The 27,090-nt window shown below is 36.2% G+C and overlaps 2 protein-coding genes across 3 annotated transcripts in view; one reads left to right on the top strand and one right to left on the bottom strand.

Moving 5' to 3' along the window:
• The window catches only part of IKZF3 (IKAROS family zinc finger 3), a 92,101-nt gene extending 65,064 nt beyond the window's left edge, over nucleotides 1–27,037 (bottom strand). For both annotated transcript variants that reach the window (XM_025440260.3, XM_035721393.2), the window contains exons 1-2: nucleotides 26,830–27,037; nucleotides 20–73 (exon numbers count right to left, since the gene is read on the bottom strand). In XM_025440260.3, coding sequence (XP_025296045.1) covers nucleotides 20–73; nucleotides 26,830–26,836 — 61 coding nt within the window. In that variant the 5' untranslated portion in view covers nucleotides 26,837–27,037. The remainder of the gene's footprint in view (nucleotides 1–19; nucleotides 74–26,829) is intronic.
• Nucleotides 1–27,090, top strand: part of ZPBP2 (zona pellucida binding protein 2) — a 47,099-nt gene that overhangs the window by 8,737 nt on the left and 11,272 nt on the right. The window lies entirely within an intron of this gene.

Genomic DNA, 27,090 nt, shown 5'->3' with positions numbered 1-27,090 from the left:
AGGTAAGACCTGATGTTACCTGTGGGCATAGACTCTTCCTGACTGCTTTTCAGTTCCACATTTGGTTTTATATCTGAAAAGAAAAGGATTATAAATATTAGCTACTTAGAGTAAATTTTTTTCAGATTTGGAGCATTCTAAATTTAATAAGGATACCATTTTGGGAGCTTTAGCAGATTTCCTCTTCAGAGCCGGGCTGTTCTTTACCTTTATCCTCCCTTTTTTAGGAGGATAAAAGGAATTATCTACACAGTAATTGTATTTTAGAGATTAAGAGGAAAACATTAGTACTTTGTACTTAACATTTCTAGTACTTTTCATTTCATATCATGTCTCTTCAGCCAAAAGAGCTTCCATTAGCATTTTTTTAAAAGATTTTATTTATTTACTCATGAGACACACACAGAGAAAGGCAGAGACATAGGAAGCGGGAGGAGAAGCAGGCTCCATGCAGAGTGTCCGATGTGGCCCAGGGACTCTGGGATCACGCCCTGAGCCAAAGGCAGATGCTCAACTGCTGAGCCACCCAGGCATCCCTCCATTAGCATTTCGAGTAATGCAACTATGTGAGTGATAATTTTTCCTAGTTTTCGTTATTTGTAAATATCTTTATGCCTTCAATTTTAAAGATTTTTATTTATTTATTTGAGAGTGAGAGAGAGAGAGACAATGAGTGAGTGGGGGAAGGGGGTTAAGGTGGAGGGAGAGGGGCAAGCAGACTCCATACTGAGTGTGGAGCCCAAAGCAGAGCTCAATCTTAGAACCTTGAGATCATGATCTGAGCTGAAATGAAGAGTTGGACACTCAACCAACTGAGCCACCCAGGCAACCATCCTGTCCCTTTTGAAAGATTTTAATTTAATTTTGCCTTCAATTTTATTTATTTATTTATTTATTGATTGATTGATTGATTATTTTATTTTTTTGGTATATATTTTTTTATTGGAGTTCGATATGCCAACATACAGCATAACACCCTGCCTTTAATTTTAAAGGATATTTTTACCTGATACAGAATTCTGGGTTGACAGTTTTCTTCCAGAACTTTAAAGATAGCATTCTACTACCTTCAAGGCTCTATTGTTTCTGATAAGAAATCGGTGATATTTGTATTATTGTTTTCCCACACATAATGTATTCTTTTTCTCTGAATGCTTTCAAGATTTTCTCTTTATCTTTGGTTTTCAGTAGTTTGACTATGATATATCTAGGCGTGATTTTATTTGAACTTATCCCACTTGGGATTGCTGAACTTCTGTAAATTTATATTTTTCACTAAACTTGAAATTTTCAGCCATTATTTCTTCAAATACTTTTTCTCCTCCATCTTCTTGCTCCTTTCCTTCTAGAACTTCAACTGCACATATGTTAGACTTTTTAATATTTTCCCACAATTCCCAGGCTCTGTTCTCCCCCTGCCCCAATGTTTCTTCTTCCTCTGTGTTGTTAGATTGAATAGTTTCACTGATATATCTTCAAGTGCATTCACCTTCTTCTGTCATCTTAATTTGTTAAGTTTATCCAGTGAGTTTTCTATTTCAGATATTATAATTTTTAGTTCTAGAATTTCCATTTTGTTCTTTTGTCATAGTTTTTCTGTCAAGATTTCCTATTTGTTAATTCATTACAAGCATACTTTCCCTTCTGATTCCAATATCTATGTCATCCTGGGGTTAGCCACCATTGATTCTCTTTTATCTTGAGTATGGGTCACATTTTCCTGCTTCTTCAAATGACTTAATAATTTTGGAGTGTACCTTGGACATTATAAATGATATGTTACAGAAATTCTGGATTCTGTTATGTTCCTCTGAAGAGTATAGAAATTTTGTTTCTTTTTAAAGCATGCAGTTAACTTGCCTAGACTCAAACTTGAATTCTGTATCACTGTAGTGAGCAGCAACTAGGGTAACCAAATGTCCCAGCATGACTGAAACTGAGGGTTTTTCCAGATCAGAGAACTTTTCTAGTTCCAGGGAAATTGGGACAAGTTGGTCTCTTGAAGAGGCATAAATCTCTGTTCAATATTTTAGTCTCAGGTTGGCTGCTCAGAGCATGACCCATATATGTGTGGTTCAAGGATCAGCTAGAGATCTGGATCAGCCAGGGAATTTATGATAAAAAAAAAAGCCCTCTCTTCTTTTTTCATACCAAGATTTCCCTCTTTACTTCCCAGCCTGCTGCAGATACTATGGTTTTTTAAGCCAGTGTAACTGTGGATTATCTACCCAAGTTTTGGTCACCTTGAGGCCAAAATTGGTGCCTACCCGTGGGTTAAAACAAATATAAAAACAAGTTGGGGGATCCCTGGGTGGCGCAGCGGTTTAGTGCCTGCCTTTGGCCCAGGGCGTGATCCTGGAGACCCGGGATCGAGTCCCACATCGGGCTCTCGGTGCATGGAGCCTGCTTCTCCCTCTGCCTATGTCTCTGCCTCTCTCTCTCTCTCTCTCTCTCTCTCTCTGTGACTATCATAAATAAAAAAAAAAAAAAAAAAAAAAACAAGTTGGTTTTTACATTTTCCAATGCTTTCAGGTAATAGATTTTTTTCATATTTTGTCCAGAATCTATCATTGTTATCGGTTCGAAGGCTGGTTCAGTAGGAGGTACCCTTCTATTGCCAGAAAATCTTCTTTGTTCTTTTTTTTTTAAGATTTATTTATTTATGATAGACATAGAGAGAGAGAGACAGAGAGACAGAGAGACAGAGACACAGGAGGAGGGAGAAGCAGGCTCCATGCTGGGAGCCTGACGTGGGACTCGATCCGGGGACTCGATCCGGGGACTCGATCCAGGGACTCGATCCAGGGACTCCAGGATCGCGCCCTGGGCCAAAGGCAGGCGCTAAACCGCTGAGCCACCCAGGGATCCTCTTCTTTGTTCTTTATTTTAATGAAGATCAGGGGATCCCTTGGTGGCTCAGCGGTTCAGCACCTGCCTTTGGACCAGAGTGTGATCCTGGAGTCCCAGGATCGAGTCCCGTGTCAGGCTTCTGGCATGGAGGTCCCAGGGATCGAGTCCCGTGTCAGGCTTCTCCCTCTGCCGGTGTCTCTGCCTCTCTCTCTCTCTCTATGTCTATCATGAATAAATAAATAAAATCTTTAAAAAAAAAACTCAGATTTGGTAAGTTTAAAAAAAAATAATGAAGATCATATACCCAAAACTGTTCAAAACAGTACTAATTTCAAATATTCAATACCATTATCTAGTCACGTTTCAATTTTTGTTTTGTAAAATAGAGTCACTACATTTATATTCTGTTCTAATTTTAAAATTTTAACGTATTATCCATTAGATGATGGCAGCAAAGCATGTTTTTAAAATAAGCAAAGGGGCCCCCTGGCATAGGGTGTCAAAACCCAAGATAGCTGAGAATAAATCTATACAAGGAAGGGAGGCAACCCAGGGCAGGCTGCTGGAGACCAGCCAGCCTGAAGAGTATGACATATGGAGTAGGCAGTATGAATGAGATAAGGAGGAATTCTACATGGAGGGCAGACAACATAGGAAATCAGAGCCTGAGTCAGCTAAAGAGAGCATTCAGGCAGGAGAACTGCCCAACTTGGAATGCTGGAGTCCAAGAGGGATAAAAAGGGTATCCAAGATAAGAGACAGCTTAGCATAAGTCAGAGCCTGAGCATGGTGAATAAGACATCCATGCATAGAGGTGGTCTGGTGTGGGTTTTCCGAGCCTAAATGGGATGAGTAAGGCACTCACATGGGGACAGTGGAGGAAGCTTCCATACATAGGAATGCTCCAGTCTAAAGTGTCAAAACTTGAGTGGGGTAGAGGGCATCGATATACTAGGGACAGCCTTGCATGGAGGTGTCAAAGCCAAAGAAAACGTAAAGAGTGTCCACATAGCACAGTAGCTATTGTGCAGGATGTCAGAACCCAAATGAGGCACGAAAAGCATTCAGTGCTGAGGAAGGGATGGTAGTGGCAATGGCTGATTGATTACATAAAGGAGAATTCATCAAATAAGTAAATATAACAAGAATAAGAGTCAGATTTTTCTGTCAGAAAAGGGAGTTACAAATGCAAAAAAAAACAAAAACAAAACAAAAAATTCCAAAAAACCCTGTGGTACTGTATTGGAAATGAAGGTACTGGCTTGCACATGTGATTTCTACTTTATATAAACAGATATAAAATACAGATGTAAATATGTATATATGTGTATGTATATATGTATGGATATGTATGGATATACATACATATAGTCCCTAGCCCTGTCCACTGAGAGTCCCTGGGGAGCAGTGACACTACAACAACTTCTAGCATCCAGATATTAACTTCTACATATCATTTTCCACTTAAAGAAACCAGGCTCCTTGGAGAAATGGTTGATTCCACAGTTGGGGCAGGAAAAAGTACAAGATGGGTCTGGAACATTCACGAAGCAAGAAAGTGTGCACAGAATGAAGAGTATATGTTAAAGGATATAGAAATTATCTTGAAGAGGTTTCCACTGCCAAATCTGAGACAGGGAAGTATCAAAATAATAATGATAGTATGGGATTATAACTCATTAAAAAAAAACAAATTCATGAGTCTATGTTGACATTAATAAGTAAATAAACTGAAAGTCAGATGATTAATGGAATATCTATATAGTTTCAAAGTGCTTCTCTCAAAATACTTATCATTACAAACATGAAAAGAGCAGTACATAGTGAAGAACTTGGTAGACACCACTGTAACTGAACAAAGTGATCATCATCAGTAATGGGACAAATGAAAATTATGTGCCATCTGATAATAAAAAGAACACAGCATCACTTCTGTGATATTGCTGCCAAATAAGCATAATATGAATCTAACCATGAGAAAATGAATTCTAATTGAGGGACAGTTGACAAAATAACTGGCTTTGTAATCCTCAAAAGTGTCCAAGTCATGAGAGATTAAGGAACTTTAGAAACTGTTCCAGACTGAAGGAGAGTAAAGAGACTTGACAACTAAACACAATGTGTGATTCTGAGCTGACTCCTCCTGCAGTAGATAACACTGTAGAAACAACTGAGAAATCTGGATGGAGTCTGAGGATTAAATGGTAGTAATATATCAATGTTTATTTCCTGACTTGGACATTGTTTTGTGGTTATCTAGGAGAAATATCCTTTAGCACATTAAAGTACTCAAGGGTGATAAGGCATCATATTAGCAACTTAGTCTCAAAATTTCTGAAAAAAAAATTGTACTGTATCGCAACTTTTCTGTAAGTTTGATAGTGTTTTTAAAAAGCTAAATGTGAAACTTTTAACTGCACACTAAAGGGATTCTTAACAGGAAAAAAAGAAAACTAGCTCAAAGGTTTCACATAAACAACCTTCATGTGAAAATATCTTTTAGTTACTACAAAGCAAGATGGCTTTTGATTTGGTGACCTAAAGGAAAAAGGTCCCAGCCCCCTGAACCTTTTAAACCCTCTGACAATGACATTTAAATAGCTCTCAATATTCTTTCAAGCAACCTTTGTGTGTTGTAGAGAACATCAGAAACAATTTAGCACAGTTTCTAAGAGAAAACGGAGATTCTGATACCTTAGTGTTCAGAACTTAAAGGAGATATTAAAACCATCTATGATCAGGCTACATGGAGGAGCTCCTAATATATATATATAAAACACAAGACAGAAGAGATTGAAATACATTTTTTCCACCTAAACTTAAAGGTCCTCGTAAAAACATGAAACCCAGTAGTGGATAGAGAGTGAAGGAATTTCAGAGAGACCAGAAACCTGTTAAATATTTCTAAGTACAGTAAAAACTTTTCAGTTTTTAATGGATCATTTTGTTATTAATTTCTTTAACTTCATTAAAAAAAAACCCTCAAAAATGTTTCATTTGATGGGGTCTTTGTAATATACTGGCAGACAATATAGCTTTAAATATTTTCCAAAAGAATGCTCTAGAAAGCTAAGAATGAAGGGTCCCTATATTGCTTTTGAAATAGTTTCCTATACTTATGTTTATACATAACTAGTGCTAATGATGGAAGAATTCCAAAGTGGGTTAATTTTAAGTATAAATCTCCTCTATTTTCTACATCCCTTCTGTTACTTGAATAGGTAAATCATACTCTTGCCTCAAGACCTTTGCATTTTCCTTCCCTTCTGACCAGAATGCTCTTTCCCCAGATCACCATGTGGCTCACTTCCTCTCTCATTCAGACGTGTGTTCAAAAGTCACCTTACCAAACAAGCTTTACCTAACTACCCCATATAAAACATCATCTTCTGTGGGTAGGTGAAACAAGTGATGGGGATTAAAGAATACTCTTATCGTGATAAGCACTGAGCAATGTGTAGAATTGTTGAATCACTACACTGTACACCTGAAACTAATATAATACTATATGATAACTCAAGTGGAATTAAAATTAAAAACTTAACTAAAGATTAAAAAAAAATTAAATGTCATCCTCCATTGTCACTTTCTTTTCTCTTACCCTGCTTTATTTCTCTTCATAAAATCTCTTCATTGTCACTACCTGACATATATACACATACATTTTTGGGGGTGGGGGGGCAGAGAGACAGGGAGAGAGAGAATCCCATGCAGGCTCCACACCCAGCACAGAGCCCAAGGAGGGCCTTGATGTTAAAATTCTGAGATAAGGACCTTAGCTGAAACCAAGAGTAAGACACATAATCAACTGAGCCACCCAGACACCCCATTGTCTGTATTTTTTATTGCTATTTTGCTGTATCTTCAGATCCCAAAATAGTGCTCACTCATGATGGACACTCAAAAAATACTTATTGAATGAACACATGAATTTTTACATCGATCTAGATCAAGGTTCTGTGAAATGTAACTTACCACCTGTTTCTGTATGGCATGTGAAATAAGAATAGTTTTTACATTTTTTCCCTCCTCTGCTGGTTTTTACATTTTTTTAATACATAAAAAAATTAGAATACTATTTTGTGTCACTTGAAAATATATGAAATTCAAATTTCAGTATCCAAAAATAAAGTGTTATTGGAATACAGCCAAACTTCTTCATTTATGTGTTGTCTATAGCTGCTTCTATATTCCAGTGGCAGAGTCAAACAGTTGTAACAGAGACTATATGATTTACAAAGCCTAAAACAGTCACTATCTGTCTGGTCCTTTACATAAAAAGTTTGCCAAGCCCTGCTCTAGATCTGTTACTAATACTAATACTGTATTGTCCAATACAGTAGCCACTAGCCATGTATGGCAATTTAACTTTAAATGTAAATTAATTAAAATTAAAAATTTAGTTTCTCAATCATACCTGCCACATTTCAAGTATGCAATAGAACATGTAGCTAGTGGTTACCTAATTGGCCAACACAGATAAGGAACATTTCTTTTTTTTTTTTTAAAGATCTATTTTTTTTTATTTATTTATGATAGACAGAGAGAGAAAGGCAGAGACACAGGCAGAGGGAGAAGCAGGCTCCATGCAGGGAGCCTGATGTAGGACTCGATTCCCGGATCCAGGATCACAGTCCCGGGCGGGAGGCAGGCGCTAAACCACTGAGCCACCCAGGAATCCCGATAAGGAACATTTCTATCATCACAGAATGTTTTTTTGAACAGCACTGCTCTAGATTTTAGGATATCTTGCTGTTGCTGGGATACCACTGAAAAGTTATTTCTTTAAAACAAACATTAAAACTCTGGATCAGGAAAAAAAGACGTAAATCAAACTAAATATAAAAATTAAATATCAAGCAAAATTTTAAAGGTATCATACCAGGAAACAACAATAACCATGTTCTACCAATATTTCCAAAATTCTAGCAACTGGAATTTCAAAAAAAGTTGTGGTTTCCAGTAATGCAGTAGTCAAAGATATATAGTATCTACACAGCACCTTTCATACCAATTGAAACATTAATGTGACCTTTTGGAGGGTAAGAAAACAAAAGCAAAACAAAAACAAAACACTGCATGATGCCAAACATCCAGATACAATATCTTTGAAATATGCTTAATGTATGTGTACAAATATATACTTAGCATCATATTACCATTAGGATTTTTTGGTATCATTAGATAAAACTATTCTTATTTCATTTAAAAGCTAAAGTTATGGGCAGCCTGGGGGGCTCAGCGGTTTAGCGCCACATTCAGCCCAGGGTGTGATCCTGGAGACCTGGGATCGAGTCCCACATCGGGCTCTCTGCATGGAGCCTGCTTCTCTCTCTGTCTGTGTCTCTGCCTCTCTGTGTCTCTCATGAATAAATAAATAAAATCTTTTTAAAAAGCTAAAATTATAATCTAGCAGAAAACCCTAGCACACACTCTTTTCCTATCATTTGTCTTCTTGCCCTTCCCACAACTAAATAGCCATCTCCTGATATGTTTTAAGTAAATCATTAGTGTTTTCTATTGACACCTTACATCTTAAGTAACAAATCTTATAAAAGGTATAACTATTTATTACTGATATAGCTGACAATGTATTGGACTGGAAAAATTAAAGGTTATTTCTTCTGTAGCTTTCCAAGTACTCCAGAATTTCAAAGCTTTACCAGCAATCTCAAATTGTTTTCTACCAGTATTGAAATCAAGCCTTCATTATATGCCTACTGAGAGATGACAATTTCAAATTTGTTTTTACTCCTTCAGATTCTCTTTTCACTGACAAAGATGCCTTTTAAAACAATTTCACTAGAGTTTTTTATTAAGATACTGATATTTTTCTCAGAAATTCTAGCATTTTATACACTGCTAAATGAAAGGGGGTAGATTACAAATAAAATTTAAACTTGGAAATGGCAGCAGTCTGGTTGAGAGTTCATTAAGTTCATGGGTGAAGGTTTTAACCTCTTAGCTCTAAAATAAATGATCTATGAACAAAACCAAATATTTACATTAGCGAAAATTTGCAACCATATTTTTAACTCAGATGATTATAAATTTGCCTTTATTTTAATACCATTAAGTAATTATCATTCATTTAAAAAATACCAGCTAACAAAATTCTGTTCATAGTTTCAGAAATCAGATTTCTAGCCTCTGTCTGTTTTCCTGGTAGAAAGTATAGGTGCTAAAGGAGAGCAAAATGTTAAATCTTAGAAAAAATCCTAGAGTGAGTTTGCCAGCTGCCAGCGTCATTGGTGCCTGACAGCTGCCAGAAAGCTGTCTCTCAGTGTTGACACTCCTTTTTATCTTCATAATGGTAAACTGACTCTCTTATCTCCATGCTTCTTTTTGTTTTTTTTCCATGCTTCTTTTCAAAAAAATATTTTCTCTTACTTAAATTGTTCACTTTTACTTTTTCACTAAAACCTTTGGAAACTGAGTCACTGACTACAAAAATGTGTTCAACAATCCCAACAGCAACAGTACTTACTATATATGTGAAAGCAGAAGCGTGAGCTACTATTTCTGAAAGGTCTTTCACCAGTTCTCTTAATACTACCATGTATAATCATTCCTGGAATCTTATCACCACAAGAATAACATAATGTGTAATGTATAGTATAATGTATAATGAAAAATGACCTCTATAACCAATGAAATTAGAATATCAGAATTGGAGTGGATATTTTAGCTATCTTATCTTTCTTTCCCCTGAATTTCCTCCAATATTCCCAAACTTGGGTTGCACAGCCTCTGCTTAGGCACTTCCAATAATACAGAATGTTATTCTTTTCCATTTCAGAAAAACTCTAGTGGTTAAAAAAGTTCCTCCTTAAAATAGCTGAACTCAAATTTCTTAATGTTTTGATTTCAGGTCCTAGTTCAGCTCTCTGGAAATGTGTAGGATAAGTTCTAATTCAGATGCTACCAATCAGTTCATAGCCATGATGAGAGCTTTCTTCTGAACCTGTTTTATTTGCTTGTGGCTCTCCAAAAATGTGACATCAAGCACTTAGTCCAGTAATGCAAATGACATTTCATATTATCTCATAGCATTTCTGCAAGATAAACAGGTACAGTGGCATATATTATTTTCCCGATTATACAGACAAAATTCATGACACAAAGAAAGACAAAAAATACAAAGTCATGTAATTGTTTTAAGGGTACAACATCAGAGACACATTAAGAAGAGAAGCAGGATTCATGCCTTGAATTACACTTTTGTTTCAAAGAATTTAATGTTTTAAAGTGCTCTTCTATATAGATTATAAATTTTAGAGGAAGGTCAGAACTAAAAAGGATTCAGATCCAATTATTTCAAACACTTCAGTTGACTATGATTGAGGGGAAAGGAAGATATAAAATGAGAGTAATTCCTCTAACCATGAAATACTTCCTTCCTTTCTACCTTGGACTAAAGTAAAGATTAAGAAATATTAATATTACTTCTCTAGGGATGCCAGATCAAATACAGCCCATATCACCACTATAGTTTTTCCTACTTTATTCTTTCTAAATAAAATATCCTATTTTCCCCCCTAGATTAAATATCTAATGAGGAAATTATAGACTGTTGGGCACAGGTCTAAAACAACAAATGCAACATCTAGTGTTATTTTCTTTGAAAGATCAATTATTCTAAAATTGTAGAAAAATAATTTTTTAAAAAGATTTTATTTATTTATTCATGAAAGACCCACAGAGAGAGAGAGAGAGAGAGAGAGAGAGAGAGGCAGAGACACAGAGGGAGAAGCGGGCTCCATGCAAGGAACCCGATGCGGGACTCAATCCTGAGACTCCAGGACCATACCCTGGGCCAAAGGCAGACACTCAACCACTGAGCCACCCAGGGATCCCTCAAAATAAATATTTTTATTGTACCATGGATATCATGCCACCAAATGAACATGTGGAGAGAAAAGGAAGAATGGGCATTTCATGTTATTGCTACTTCAAAAATATGTGCTAAGTGCCTGAATCCAACATGTTCCAACTAAGATTTTCATTTTATAAATGTAAAATATCTAGTTTCTGTTATAAAATAACTGGGGTCAAAAACAGAACCATTATTTTGAAGTGGGTAATAAACCTAAATGTGGCGGTGCCTGGGTGGCTCAGTCTGTTAAATGTCTGCTTTCAGTTCAGGTCATGATCCCAGGGTTCTAGGATGGAGCCCCAGAGTCCTGCATCGCACTCCCTGTTCAATGGGGAACCTGCTTCTCCCTCCCCCGCCCTCACCTCACGCTCTCTCGTTCTCTCGCGCGCTCTCTCTCTGTCAAATAAATTAATTAAATTTTTAAAAACTTAAATGTGAAAGTTAAAATAATTAAATTTCTGGAGGAGGTTATTTTTATGGCTTTAGAGTAGGCAAAGTTTTCTTAAATAGGGCATAAGAGGCACTTAATCCCAAAAGAAAAAAATTGATATATTTGTCTTAACTAAAGTTAAGAATCCTATTTATCAAATAGATGAAGAAAACAAGCAATTTACAAACTGGGAGAAAAAAATTTGCAATACACATCTGACAAAGTACATGTTTCTTTTTTTTTTTTTTAAGATTTTATTTATTTATTCATGCGTGACACCACAGAGACAGGCAGAGGCATTGGCAGAGGGACAAGCTCCCTGTGGAGAGCCTGATGTGGGACTCGATCCCAGGACCTCGAGATCACAACCTGAGCCAAAGGCAGATGCTCAACCACTGAGCCACCCAGGCATCCCAAAGTACATATTTCTAAAATATTTGTTAAATGTCTATAAAATCAACAAGAAAAAATACAAACAACCCAACTTAAAAAAAAAGTAAAGAAGACTTACAGAACTTCAGGAAAGAGGATATCCAAATGGTCAATAAACAAAGGAAAAGGTATTCAACATCATTATTCATCAGGAAAATGCAAATTAAAACCACAACGAAATATCCACACACCCGTCAGAATGGCTAAAATTTTAAAAACCGAAGACAATAACAAGTGTTGACAAGATGTCAACTGGAACTCTCCAACATTGCTAGTGGGGTGGTAAACTGGTCCAACCACTTTGGAAACTATCTGGCAGTATATATCAAAGCTAAATATACACTTAACCTATGACCCAGAAATGCTAGCCCTACATCTATATCCAAGAGAAATGAATGAATGTATGTCTACTAAAAGACATGAATATGAATGTTCATAATACAAACACTGGAAACAATCAAATGTCCATCAACAGTAGAATGAGTATACAAATTGCGGGATATTCATATCTTTTAATAATAAAAAAATAAACTACTAACAAATGTAACAATGTGGGTAAATCTCAAAAGTATGTTGAGGGAAAGAAGCCAGACACCAAAAAAGTACATATTGTATGATTTCATTTATATAGAACTCAAGAACAGGGAAACTGATCTATGATGATAGAAGTCTGAATAATGTTTAACTCAGGGCAAAGGGGGCATACCAATTATAAATGAGCATGAGGGGGATGCCTGGGTGGCTCAGCAGTTGAGCATCTCCCTTTGGCTCAGGGCGTGATCCCCGAGTCCCAGGAGTCCCAGGATCGACTCCCACATGGAGCCTGCTTCTCCCTCTGCCTGTGTCTCTGCCTCTCTCTCTCTCTCTCTCATGAATAAATAATAAAGCCTTTTAAAAAAATAAAATAAAATAAAATAAAATAAATGTGCATGAGGGAACCTTGTGGGGTGATGCAAATGTTCCATATCTTGATCAGAAAGATGTGTATATAAGGTAAAAATTAATCAAGCTATATAACTTAAGATATGTGTACTGCATAAGTTATTCCTTAATTTCAAAAAAAATCTGTTGAATACTCAAATATATTCAAATATCTAAAATCATAAACCTTAGAAACGCCATTATATCCCTATCTTCCCACTTTTGAGAAAAGTGCATTTAAGGTTTTCTCATGATTCTTTGTTTTTTTGTTTTTTTAAGTTTTATTTATTTATGATAGTCACAGAGAGAGAAAGAGAGGCAGAGACACAGGCAGAGGGAGAAGCAGGCTCCATGCACCGGGAGCCCGACGTGGGATTCGATCCCGGGTCTCCAGGATCGCGCCCTGGGCCAAAGGCAGGCGCCAAACCGCTGCGCCACCCAGGGATCCCTCTCATGATTCTTTGTAGAAGAGTACAGATTATATCTATACCAATCATCTACTAAATGGGCAGTATATTTCTTAAAAATTCTCACAGTGGGGATCCCTGGGTGGCGCAGCGGTTTGGCGCCTGCCTTTGGCCCAGGGCGTGATCCTGGAGACCTGGGATCGAATCCCACGTCGGGCTCCCGGTGCATGGAGCCTGCTTCTCCCTCTGCCTGTGTCTCTGCCTCTCTTTCTCTCTCTGTGACTATCATAAATAAATAAAACTTTAAAAAAAATTTAAAAAAATTCTCACAGTGAAGAAATGTATTTACATGGCATATGTCAAGTAGATATGAAGATATTTTCAGTGATAGTTAATACTCTGAGAACTTCTCTGAGAATTGAGATTTCAAGATGTTTCAATTTTGTTCCTGGAGGTTTTTTAGTTTTAGTTTTTTTTTAAAGATTTTATTTATTTATTCACGAGAGATACAGAGAGCATGCAGGGAGCCCTCTGTGGGACTCGATCCAGGGACTTCGGGATCAGGCCTTGAGCCAAAGGCAGATGCTCAACTGCTGAGCCACCCAGGTGTCCCAGTTTTTTGTTTTGTTTTGTTTTGTTTTTTAATAAAGTTAGGCTACAGATAGTGTAAGTGTCTTTGCCTTTGGAAAACAAAAACAAAATAAATCTCTTGATCCATATTTCTCTCCACCAACAGCCCCACTTATTTCTCTGCTTCTCTCCTAGCTAAACTTCTGGGAAAAATGATCTGTATCCACATTTCTACTTCCTCTTTTCCCATCCCTCCTTTAACCACTTCAATTTGGTATCCATTCCCACCACTCCACAGAAACCACTTTTGTTAAGGTCAATAGCAAGTTTTATGTTGCCAAAACCTACTCATATTTTTCTCCTCACTTTACTTGATTTTTCAGCAACATTCAACTGACCACCTACTTCTTCATGAAACAGTCCTATTTCTTGAATTCCATTATACCACAGTCTGTGGGCTTTCTTCCTATCTTGCTGGCTGCTCCTCTTTTGCTGGCTCTTCCTCCTCTAGCTGACCACCTAAATTAGATGTTTCTCAGGGTTCAATCCTGAGTCCCCTTCTTATGCTAGCTCCTCTCTTTAGGTGATCCCATCCATTCTCAGGGCATTAAATATCATCTATGTGCCGAAAATGACCAAATTTCTATCTCTAACCAAACCTCTTATTTAGAGGAGAGGTTCACCAACCATGTCCCTGATCATTAATCTCCATATTAGCACTCTTTTTATTTCCTTCATAGCACTTACATAATTTTAATTTGTTACTTACTTGGTTTCTTTTTTTTTTTTTTTTTTTTGGTGTGAGGGAGTCTTTCTTACCTGACTGCAAATTCAATGGCAGCAAAAGCATTGCCTATTTTGTTTACCACTATATTGCCAATATTTTGCATACATGGCACATACTAGGCATCAATACATATTTTTTAAATGAATAATGAAGATTTCTGATTTTGGGGTTGTGTTATAAATGTAACAAGACAATTGAAAAATAAATATTATAAAGCTTTTTGTTATTCAACTATCTTTTAAAATCAGTATCTAAATAAAAAATATATTCTAGGAAAGCCTGGGTGGCTCAGCGGTTGAGTGCCTGCCTTCGGCTGGGGTCATGATCCTGGAGTCCTGGGATCAAGTCCCACATCGAGCTCCCTGTATGGAGCCTGCTTTTCCCTCTGCCTATGTCTCTGCCTCTCTCTCTCTGTGAGGCAGAGAACAAATAAAGTAAAATAAATGAATAAATAAGTAAATAAATAAGTAAAATGAATAAGTAAAATATTTTACTCATGAATAAATAAGTAATATATTTTAATTATATATATTCTAAATACACATATAAAGATGATCCAACACTACTAATCCAACATGTGCTATGAGAGTGAGGATAAGCTGCACTGATACTTTTCAAACTGTGGGCAATGCTTATAAGACTTTAATGTGCACAAGAATTCCCTAGGAATCTTGTTAAAATGCAGATTCTAATTCAGCATGTCTGGCCCAAATTCTGCATTTGTAACATTTGCCAGATGTTGCTGATGCTGCTGGTCCACAGACTAATTTTAAAATAGTATAGGGTCTAAAGGGTCTAATTTTAAATTAGCAAGGGTCTAAAGGATCCTTGTAAATGATTTATGTACTAAAACAAACATTTGCTGGGCCTCAACTTTGTGTCTAGTACTTTGCAAAGTGATTTTCATACACATTATCTTATTTAGGCTGTAGCTGTTCTCTTGTAGTACAGTAAATTCAGAGACGTTTTCAACCTTACCAAGGCCAAGTGTCCCCTTTTTATTTTTTTATTTTACTTATTTTATTTATTTTTTTGTGCCTTGTCATTATATTTATTCATGTCACAAAGGAAACAACACGTCTAGCAAGTGTACAGCAATGCTCCATCTAACAGAGCTTCTGAGATTTACAGCCAGACTCATGTGCCATCTGATATGTACTCCAAGTAAAGCTGGTTAATGATGACCATGAGCAGGTGCAGCACTCCTGATTTTATAAATGATGAAGCCCATCAACTCCATTCATACCCAAATCTCCTGGTAAACTTGAGTAGAGTAGGGCTTTATGAGGACCAAAACTTTTTAAACAAGGCTTTGAAACATCTCGGCGCAAGACATCCAGCTCAGGGGGATCCCTGGGTGGTGCAGCGGTTTGGCGCCTGCCTTTGGCCCAGGGTGAGATCCTGGAGACCCGGGATCGAGTCCCACGTCGGGCTCCCGGTGCATGGAGCCTGCTTCTCCCTCTGCCTATGTCTCTGCGCCTCTCTCTCTGTGTGTGTGACTATCATAAATAAATTAAAAAAAAAAAAAAAGACATCCAGCTCAGGCCACCCCAACTCACATTTAACGATCTGGAAAGAAGCATTCCCCTTTTAGAAAAATATGTTATAATACCTCTTTTATAATCAGAATTAAATATAGCCTATCCATACATGTAAGCTTTTTTCTTCTTTTAAAGACTGATTTATTTACTTGAGAGAGAGAGAGAGAACGAGTGGGAAGGGCAAAGGCGGAGAGAGAGAGAGAGAATACCAAACAGACTCTGCCCTGAGTACAGAGCCCAATGTAGGGCTTGATCCCAGGATCCTGAGATCATGACCTGAGCCAACACCAAGAGTTGGAGGCTCAACCAACTCTGCCACCCAGGCACTCCTGCAAGCTTTTAATAAAGCCACATCTGTCATATAAAGGTGAAAATGATAATAAAATAATTTGTATCTCAATATATAAGTATACTAGCACAATTATTCTAAAAAACATAATAATAAGGTAGTCAGATGTATTTGTAGAATCACCATGAATGCAAGAGCTAAAAATATAGAAAGATACAGGTTGCATCAATAATGCCAAAAGAGCTTAGCTCTGAACAGAACAAAGAATCATTGCCTCCTCATTTATACAGTAGTTGCATTCTTAGACAATTTAGATTGTATTGAAACCATGCAAAAATACTTCATGTTTATAAATAAAATGGAGTTGGGTTCTGGCAGTTATTAGACATAAAATGTCACTGATTTTCAGAATAACAGAAAAATTCCAACGTGGAATGAAGAATGGCTTCCTAAAAGGGATGGCATTTGCAATAGAATATGGCAAATGAATAAAGATTTCAATGGGATTGTAGTACTAACACTGTTGGGAAGTCAGAAGTTGGTTTGGAAATCAAAACCACAATGAGATACCACCTCACACCAGTGAGAATGGGAAAAATTAACAAGGCAGGAAACAACAAATGTTGGAGAGGATGTGGAGAAAAGGGAACCCTCTTACACTGTTGGTGGGAATGTGAACTGGTGCAGCCACTGTGGAAAACTGTGTGGAGGTTCCTCAAACAGTTAAAAATATACCTGCCCTACGACCCAGCAATTGCACTGTTGGGGATTTACCCCAAAGATACAAATGCAATGAAACGCTGGGACACCTGCACCCCGATGTTTCTAGCAGCAATGGCCACGATAGCCAAACTGTGGAAGGAGCCTCGGTGTCCAACGAAAGATGAATGGATAAAGAAGATGTGGTTTATGTATACAATGGAATATTACTCAGCTATTAGAAATGACAAATACCCACCATTTGCTTCAACGTGGATGGAACTGGAGGGTATTATGCTGAGTGAAGTAAGTCAGTCGGAGAAGGACAAACATTATATGTTCTCATTCATTTGGGGAATATAAATAATAGTGAAAGGGAAAATAAGGGAAGGGAGAAGAAATGTGTGGGAAATATCAGAAAGGGAGACAGAACATAAAGACTGCTAACTCTGGGAAACGAACTAGGGGTGGTGGAAGGGGAGGAGGGCGGGGGGTGGGAGTGAATGGGTGACGGGCACTGGGTGTTATTCTGTATGTTAGTAAATTGAACACCAATAAAAAAAAAAAAAAAAAAAAAAAAAAAAAAAAAAAAAAAAAAAAAAAAAAAAAAGAAGTTGGTTTGGGTTGGAGAGACGAATTCATTTTTGGACTTGCTGGGTTTGAACAGCATTAGAAAATGGGAAGTTAGGAAAAGTAATGCAGGTTCAGGGAACACTAAGCAATCAGAATAACATTAGAGGACAGAGGATATCACTGGCAAAGGTATACTGAAGCTACATTGTGGATTATCTTAAATGCCCTACTAAGAAATTCTTAAAATGGTTTTTCAGTAGAGGAATAACTTGATAATATTTTAGGAAGATCATTCTGGCAGCAATTCTTAAAATGGACTGAAGAAAGTAAGTCTAGATACAGGGTTACCAATAGAAAAGAACATGTAACAGTCTGAATCTATAGTTTTCAAAATGTGTTCTATGGAATTCCAGGGTTCCAGAGGGCTGCCACATGTGCCAATCTGTGTCATAAGGAAAGGGCCAACAGTTAGGCAAGCCTAGCAGTAGTCTGTTGCTCTCTCCCTCCTCTCAACTGGAACATCACACTTGCATCTGCCCCACATAAGATTTTTGTATAAAAGGGTATTCTGTTAATAAAAACAATTTTTTTTTTCTTTTTGTATGTGTCTCAACAAAATTCTTGTTGAACTGTGAGATGGACCATGGACTACCTCAAGGAGTCTTCGTATAATATCAGTGTCATTGTATAGAGTTCTAACCACAAGATCCATAAGCATTACATTCATTCTTACTATCAACTTTTTAAGTCATTATTTGTTCCATTATAGAGAGTATGTCTCCATCCCTAAATTAGATTATGTGTAAAAATTCCCTGGGTTTGCTTAAGTTTGGAGCAAATAGGACCATATTAAGTCACTGATGTTTGCAATGGAAAACTGTGGAGTCCTTTGAGAATCTCCAATTTTATAAATAAAATAAGAGATTATTTATTTATTTATTTATTTATTTATCTCTCTCTCTCTCTCTCTCTCTCTCTCTCACACACACACACACACACACACACACACACACAGAAGCAGAGACATAGGCTGCAGGAGAAGCAGGCTCCCTGCAGGGATCTCGATGTGGGAACTCCATCCTGGACCCCTGGATCACACCCTGAGCCAAAGAGAGATATTCAACCACTGAGTCATCCCAGGCATCCCTCCAAATTCCTTTTATTAACGTGTGCATGGATGCCGTTGCTTAGGCTAATATAAAAGCTATATACTTGTGTACTTTGGTTTCTCAGTGCTACTAATTCAAATTTGAGGTAGGACTTCTATATACATTACCCTATTTAAATCTTTACAAGAACCATAACATTTAGAAATTTCCATGTATTATTGTATTCCTTAGGGTCACTCGTAAAGAGTCAAAACAGCTGGTTACATTCGTAAATGCCAAGGGCCTATCTTATACTGAAGTACTGTTTACCAAACAAGTTCACAGTCTTATTTCTAGAATGCATGATAAATGTTAAAATGGTGACTCATCCTAATTCTTTTACTGATTAATTCTGGGGAATTTTGTCTTTATAGTCGCAAGAAGTGTATTGGTCAGGATGGTCCATAAAGTCTTTTGTCTTACTGAAATGATTCTTAAACCAAGAAAAGTCAAGAATCAGTGGTTTATACCAGTTATGAATAATCTCTCTCACCTTGTCCCCTTAAATCCACTGGCACACAACTGCTTTAGACAAATATTTCTTGTAGGCCAATGGGCCAGCTATATCTCAAGGTTTGAATGGTACAGCATAACATCTATGGTATCAAAATGAAGTTAGGAAGCTTAGTCTTAAAAAAGGAAGTTGTAGAGCCAAAGGGAACAGGGATTAATTTCTAATAGTCATAATTGCTACAGAACTTGCTGAATCTTAGACAATACTGGCTTCCAGAGACAACTTGGTTAGAAATGCATCTTCTATTCCATTAGTTTTAAAATATTTTTTTGAAGAAGCACTTCATTTTTCAAATGAAATCTTACACAGATTGCCATACATAAAACAGATAAAAAGGTATCTTAGTAGTATACAATACAGTAAGTTCAAATACATAATTACTGATGAAAGGTCAAACAATGAGGACAGTAAGCCTGTTTTAATAAACAAAAACTAAAAATCTATAGATACAGATGAAACTTACAGCTTTACATCAGCTTGAAACAAATACATTATTTCTGTATTTTGTCTTATTTGTCAATATGAAAAGAAATGACGATGCATATATATATATATATATAAACTGTTACCACCTGCAAGTGTTTCACCTTTTCAGAATAATTTTTTTTAAGATTTTAAAAAAATTTATTCATCAGAGACACAGAGAGAGGCAGAGACACAGGCAGAGGGAGGAGAAGCAGGCTCCATGCAGGGAGCCCCATGTGGGACTCGATCCCAGGACTTGGGGATCACACCCTGAGCTGAAGGCAAACGCTCAACTGTTGAGCCACCCAGGCATCCCTTCAGAATAGTTTTTAATTTATTCCCTGAAATTTGGAAGAAGATGGTAAGTAATCAAAGCTGAATCACTAAAAATATCTAACAAATCTTCACATTCTTTAATTCTAAACACAAAAATCAGACAAGTAACCAAACCTTACAATAAGTACTCTAAAAATTTATAATATATAATCATGAGGTACCATGCTGCACGTTCTTGTTACTGAGCAGTTCATTACTACACTGTGGCAAAAGCATGTTCCAAGCACCTTAGCTTGAGCCTTTATGAGCACTTAGTTAAACAGAGGAAATAGAAGAGTTAATGATGTTCTTACTTAAATAATTTTACATGAGCAAAACATGCATGGGGAAAAAAATACGAGTACAGAACCACAATCTTACTTGTCACATTTATAAAATGTTAGTATTTCAAAGAGTTTCAAAGAGTTAAAAAAGTTTTATTTTGAGGTCAGAGTATGAATTTATACATTGAATAATCCTCAACGCACCAAAACTTGGTAAATGATACTCAAAAAAGTCAAATGAAATTTAAATCAAGTTAGCCTCTGATGCACATCTGTGGTACTATCTACATGTATGCAAACATAAAATCAACTATTAATGAATATTAGTGAGTGAATTCCTAATTACAGAGATAAAGGCAAATTATAGCAAAAATGATTAATTGTTAAATATAAAAATTAGTAACTTTCAGTTTTAAGACTGGACCTATGATATATCAACTATGATGTAACTCCACATCTATAAAAAGGCTTGTGAGCATGATTTTTTTTCATATACACAGACTCTACATGACTATTACAGGAAACTATTCTGATATGCCAAATATTCTGATAAATTAATAGTCTTTCAAATAGATATTACTCTGCAAGTGAACTGATAGTGCTGTGAACTAGAACTCTAAGTGAACTACGTTGTCAACTTTAAAAACCAAAACAAAAAAATAAAAAATAAAAAATAAAAAAAATAAAAACCAAAACATTTGTTATAAAGAAATGGTTTATCGTGGAAAGTGTAGTGCTTCCCTGAAATAAAGAATGTAGCAAAAATATTAAACAAATCCAAAAGTTAGAAGGCACTATATTATTTTGCTCGAGTAGAGCCAATATTGGATTAGAAAAAGATGGTAGTATTCATATTGTTGGAGTTGGCCAACACCCCAAACTCTTCTACCAAACGTTTAACGGCACCTCTGACAAATTAACTAGCAAAATTAACCATTTTCTTTTTTATTTTATTTTATTTATTTATTCATGAGAGACACAGAGACATAGGCAAAGGGAGAAGCAGCCCCCAAGAGGAAGCCTGATGTGGGATTCAATCCCAGAACTCTGGGATCACAACCTGAGGGCAGATGCTCAACCACTGAGCCACCCAGGTGCCCCAAATTAACTAGTTTCAATGTCACTATTACCTTTACTCTTTACCTTTAAAGCTGAACAAACAAACAAACAAAATAAAATGACCAAATACACAAGAAACTCCTTCATTAATTTATTCAATTAATATGACTAGTTTTACTACGTGCTGAGGAGTGGGCTGATGATAAAAAGATGCCTACATTTTGTAACCTAACAGTCTAGAAGGGGCTACAGGTATATTAACTAAAATAAGCAAGAAAGCAGAGCCCAGCTGTCCATCGACAAATGAATGGATAAAGATGTGGTATATATATATATACGCTGGACTCAGCCATCAAGAAAAAAAAAGAAATCTTGCCATTTGCAACGACATGGTTGCAACTAGAGGATATTATGTTACGTGAAATAAATCAATCAGAGAAAGATAATTATCATATGATCTCACTCGTGGAATTTAAGAAAGAAAACAGGCTAACAGATATTATATAAGACTGATGAATCACTGACCTCTACCTCTGAAACCAATAACACATTATATGTTAATTAATTGAATTTAAATAAAATTTACAAAATAAGTAAGAAATCTAGTTACCTTTAGATTATTAAGAGCTACAAGTAGAAAATATAGCTTTGTATTGTTTCATTGGTGATGTTATTGAAATATTTTCAATTTCTCTTATTTTAAAAAAGTTACCTGTATAAATGCACAGATAATCTGATGTGCCAAAAAATTTCATCTCTAAGAACATATATTAACAAATATAATTTTGGGTACATTGCCAATTCTTTCGACATAAAAAGTTAGGAGGTAAGCTGGTTTTGAATTTTTGACAATGAGTAAAGAGTACTGTTCCATAAATGCATTTTATTGTTTCATATCCATTATTAAACACCTAATTTTTTATATCTCCTAAGTGGAACACATATCCAATATAATACAGGATAAACTCCATATTACTTTGATTTATTCTATACCACTTTGGACTCTAAGAACTTTAATTTTGGATGCAGAAAGCAGATCTCAATTAAGGCTGAAAAAATACCCCACTCAAAATCACTGGGGACTAAAGTGTTTTGATAATTATATAGTAATAATAACTAATAGTTATGCATAGGTAATATCTCAAATAATCTACATATAATAGAAATATAATTGGTTTCATTATTTTATCTTTTTTTAGTGATTAAAAGACCTTAGAATCATCCTTATGTTTTTAATTATTACAAATATACAGTTAGTAAAGAGTTGTATTTTTAAAAGGCTAGATAGCAGAGTGATCTCTATGTCTTTGTGATGTTTAGGATCTCTTTTCACAATAATTAATGAATCCTTAGCATTTAAAAATCATTTATTGAGCACCTACTACAGGCAGGTTTCTGTATTAATCTCTCAACTCTTCTCATACAGCTTGAGTCAGGAGCCAACTAACATTGGATGTCTGATAAAAGATCTATGAATAATCTTTTAGGGGGACACCTGAGTAACTCAGTGGTTGAGCATCTGCCTTTGGCTCAGGGCGTGATCCCAGAGTCCCGGGATCAAGTCCCACATTGGGCTCCCTGCATGAAGCCTGCTTCTCCTCCCTCTGCCTATGTCTCTGCCTCTCTCTGTGTCTCTCTTGAATAAATAAATAAAATATTTAGGAAAAAAAAGAATGATCATTTAGTCCTACATAAGGAGTATATTTAGTTAATATAATGAGAACTTTATAATAACGTATTAGAAAGGTATCAGTGGAAAGTTGTATGCTAATTTTATGGCATCATCTATATCTTACTGATTGAGAAAGCAAATTTCTGCTCATATTTGATCCATATTTTAATGAACTAATATGTGATCCTAAAATCTGCTGATATAAGTTTAATAGGAATTATTTGACTTTAGGGATAGTTTAGCCAAAAGAAACCAATTACACTTTTGTTTTCTTGGCTTTCTTTTTCTGTTATACCATTTAATTAAGTACTTTTAAAATTTTCTGAGTTCTATCAAAGAATTGCTAGCACCAATTTCCTACTCATAAAAATTAATTAAATAAAAGGCACAATAATAAACATAAGAAAAATTGTTTTTCAGCACTATTTTCTTAATTGAATGTAGCAAACTCTAAGGGTCTTTTATGAACCAGGAATTATTCCTGGCACTGAGCACACAAAAATAACACAGATTCTCTGCCCTCTAGAAGCTTAAAGACCAGTGTGAGAATAAACATTTAAATCAATAAATAATTTCAATACAATTGGTAGAAATATGCACATAAAGGAAAGACTCAGCCTTTAGGTGGAGGGAGGTGAGGGACCAGTAAGGTGACCACCAGAAGTCAACAGAGAAGTTCATCAGAAGGTCTGCAGAGCCTTCAGGGTGATGATGCTCTGAGCAGACTTCTTGGATGAATAGGCTTAACCATGTAAAGAATGGAAAAATTTAGTGAAGACATGGAAGTGTGAAATAGCATGTTGGATCATAGGAAGCACAAACAGGAATTTTCTAAATTATGTTCTATCAAGATCCTGTGGTCCTTCTGTAGCTTTTGTTCCTTTGAACTTTACCATTTCATCCCTTATGCTCATAATGGAGGGCTACTAAACTCCACCATCTGAGTCTATATCTCTGTAAAACTCAACCATCCAAAGCATAGAAAGGAATTTAGAAATGAAAAATGGCTTCCACAAAAGCCATGTGGTAAGAAGCAGAAGCTGACATCAAGAAGGAGACAAAATTTGTTTAATAACCCTGGAATATTTAGCGTAGGGGCATTCAGCTCTGTAAAGTTAAAAACCCCTGTGAGAATATATTATAGAATAGTAATACATTACCAGATGGTCAGAATTGTGACCCAGGGTCACCAAGATAAAGTTATCTCTTGTGTATCTTGTTTATAAGATAGAGGGTTGTGTAATAAATACAATTTGAAAGATCTCTATCCAATATTGTTTAAATAGAAAGGTTTTATAATAAATGAGAAACATGTCAATACCTATGAAATTCATATTTGTGAACCACCTCATTTCTCAACCATAACAGATAGAAGAAATACTGTTATTACAACACAAATAACAAAATTTAGCAACATCAAGAGTCTTTGGATAGAAAATATTTAGGATCACAGATTGTGAGAAAAGAAAAAAGTTATAGCTTCTGATTTATTATATGTATCAACTTTTCATTTTTACATGACAAAATTTCAATTTCAAAAGCTTATTTCATCTGACATCTTCACACATGGAAAGTCTCAATAAATGTCTGTTGAAGAATAAACTTAAAAAAGATTTCATATGCTGTTGGAATGCCTAACTAAACAGCCTCACATTTAACAATAAACTGTAGCATGTTAATTTGGCCACCATATTAAGGCAGAAAATAAAGGTATTCCATAAAATATTCTACTTTCTTATATTGCCAAGAAATGAGAGGTACACACTATTGGTCAAATCTCTGTATATTGAGGCCAAAATGTCAAGATAATATAAATATATTTTAAATATTAAACACACAGGCCAGATGAGTCAATCTCAGGTGGCTATAATGAACTAGATATTTTACTACTTCAACTACTCTGTCCTCAAGGACCTGGTGTTAGAACAGCCAAATTCACATCATTAACCTTTTTTTTTTTTAATTTAATTTTTTCATTTAAGTGTTAAAGTTTTTGCACTATCCTATATACCATCCATCTCTATGGACCTATAAATTTAATCTAGACATCTAAAATCACAACTGATCACTGCCTATATTCTATATTCCATTTCTTTCCATTTATAGTTTGAACATTCTAAATCAAATTCTCTACAAGTTTTCATTTCTTTCTTTGATTCAGAGAGTCTTTATTCAGGCTTATCTAAAAGTCTTTGTTAGGGGCATTATTATCCCAAATTATGCTATTTAGTTAATAATTTATTTCACATTAAATAAATGAATTTAGGAGTATTAATATTTACAGGGAAACACTCTAGCTTCCACAGATTTACACTATTCTGTATGTTAGTCTGGAGAAGTGAAATGATTAATAATAAGAAAAAATAGGGATCCCTGGGTGGCGCAGCGGTTTAGCGCCTGCCTTTGACCCAGGGTGTGATCCTGGAGTCCTGAGATCGAGTCCCACATTGGGCTCCCTGCATGGAGTCTGCTTCTCCCTCTGCCTGTGTCTCTGCCTCTTCTCTGTGTCTCTCATGAATAAATAAATAAAATTCTTTAAAAAAAAAAAGAAAAAATAGTGTTGGATATTAATTTATAACCACAAAAACAAATTCAGTAACTTATAATAATCAAAGCATGAGTTTTTTAAATTATTTTTTCATAGTGTACAGTGACCTAATTTTTTCCTGTTCTTGGCCAACAAAACCTTTACATGTTAACAATTACACTTCATAAACTTCATTTTTAAATATTCACAATGTCCATTTTTAAGAGCTATTTTTAAGCCCCAATAATTAAAAAATTTAAAAGCATAGTTTTCCATAAAAGAAAACACCTGAGGGATTATTCATAATGGCCATTTTAAAGTTTCCATATCCATACTAAACACATACTGTTCATTGACTTGTTTGGCATTCTATCTAAAAAGAAAAAATTTATATGGGCCACGGCAGTTAGAAAGATTGTAAGCACACCCATGTACAAACTGAGGATCCAGGATCATAAAATTGCACTCAATTATATTGCGGGGGGTGTCTACCACCTGTATCTTGTGTTCCAGAATATTTAATAAAATTTAAATGACTTCATATACTCCAGACTTAGAGTTGCCAAAGATCAAGGTTCATTGACAACAGAAGATCCTTTTATTTTTATGAAAAAAAAATCCTATGCTATTCATAATATGTATCAAATTAACGTTTTCATTAGGTGTCAGTATCTCATTAAGGGAATGAATAGGTTTCCCACAAATTCTGATCTTCGAAATATCACCACCTTCCCCAATTTGAAATGCAGCTGCCATTTTCAAGGTTTTACAAACACTTGTTGAAAAGACCATTAAGAAGTTTACAACTGTAGTGTGAAATTTTAGTTTTCCTAAGTAAGTATCTACTGGAAAGTTTCTGAGAAGTTAGGATAGTTTCATGACTTTAAAAATTAATTCACATGAAACTTTTAAATTGAGCCTGATTTTTGCTTTGGGTAAAAAAGGATCATTAGAAGACAGAGTTCCAAGAACCACCAGTGCCAACCACTTAAAAAAATTTACCTTTCCCATATGACAGCATTTACTCTTACAAGAAAAAAAGAAAAACTTTCACATTTCATTCTAAATAAGTCACTCAGATTAGCATAATTCCAATGGACACTTGAGGCCATGGATGAAAAAAGCATCCAAAAAGATCAGTGACTCCAACCTATGTCTGCTGCCATTTCAGGGATGCCCCTTAAGTACTCTTCCTCTGCATACTTCGAGTCGACCCCTCATGTCTGACAACCCCTAAGACACAAAATTGAGAAGTTATCACTTTTCAAAGTTAGGTGGGGGCTGGGAGGGGGGCAATATAAAGAGACGTATGAGAACCAACACGCTTTGCCTTCTGAAATTCCTCTTATTTACTCTTGACAAAAGAAATAAATAGAAGCAAAACTGAGATTCAGAAAGAACTCTCCCTGCTGCGTGCACTGGTTGAGCTTTTCAAAGACCCCTTAGAAAAGAAGCGGGCTGGAGGCTCACCTTCCATCTCGCCGGCGGGCTGGGCTGGGTTGGAGCTGCGCTCTGGCTACCCGGCCGCTCCACGTGCTCCTGCCGTCGCCGGGACGCAGCGCGCAGCTGGCGGGAGATTCCCGGCGCGGGGACTCCCCGGGATCCGGCCGCCGCGTCGGCGCAGATTGAAAGGGGCAGGAGCCGGCGACCCGCCGGTGCGCGGGGTTACAGCGGCGCTGGCTGGCGGCGGCTTTAAAGCACGATCGTCGCGGAGCGCCCGAGGTTCCGCAC

This window comes from Canis lupus, chromosome 9 (assembly GCF_003254725.2).
Source record: "Canis lupus dingo isolate Sandy chromosome 9, ASM325472v2, whole genome shotgun sequence".
NCBI classification, from domain to species: Eukaryota; Metazoa; Chordata; class Mammalia; order Carnivora; family Canidae; genus Canis; species Canis lupus.
The sequence above is the reverse complement of the archived record's forward strand: the minus strand, read 5'-3'. Positions and strand labels throughout refer to the sequence as shown.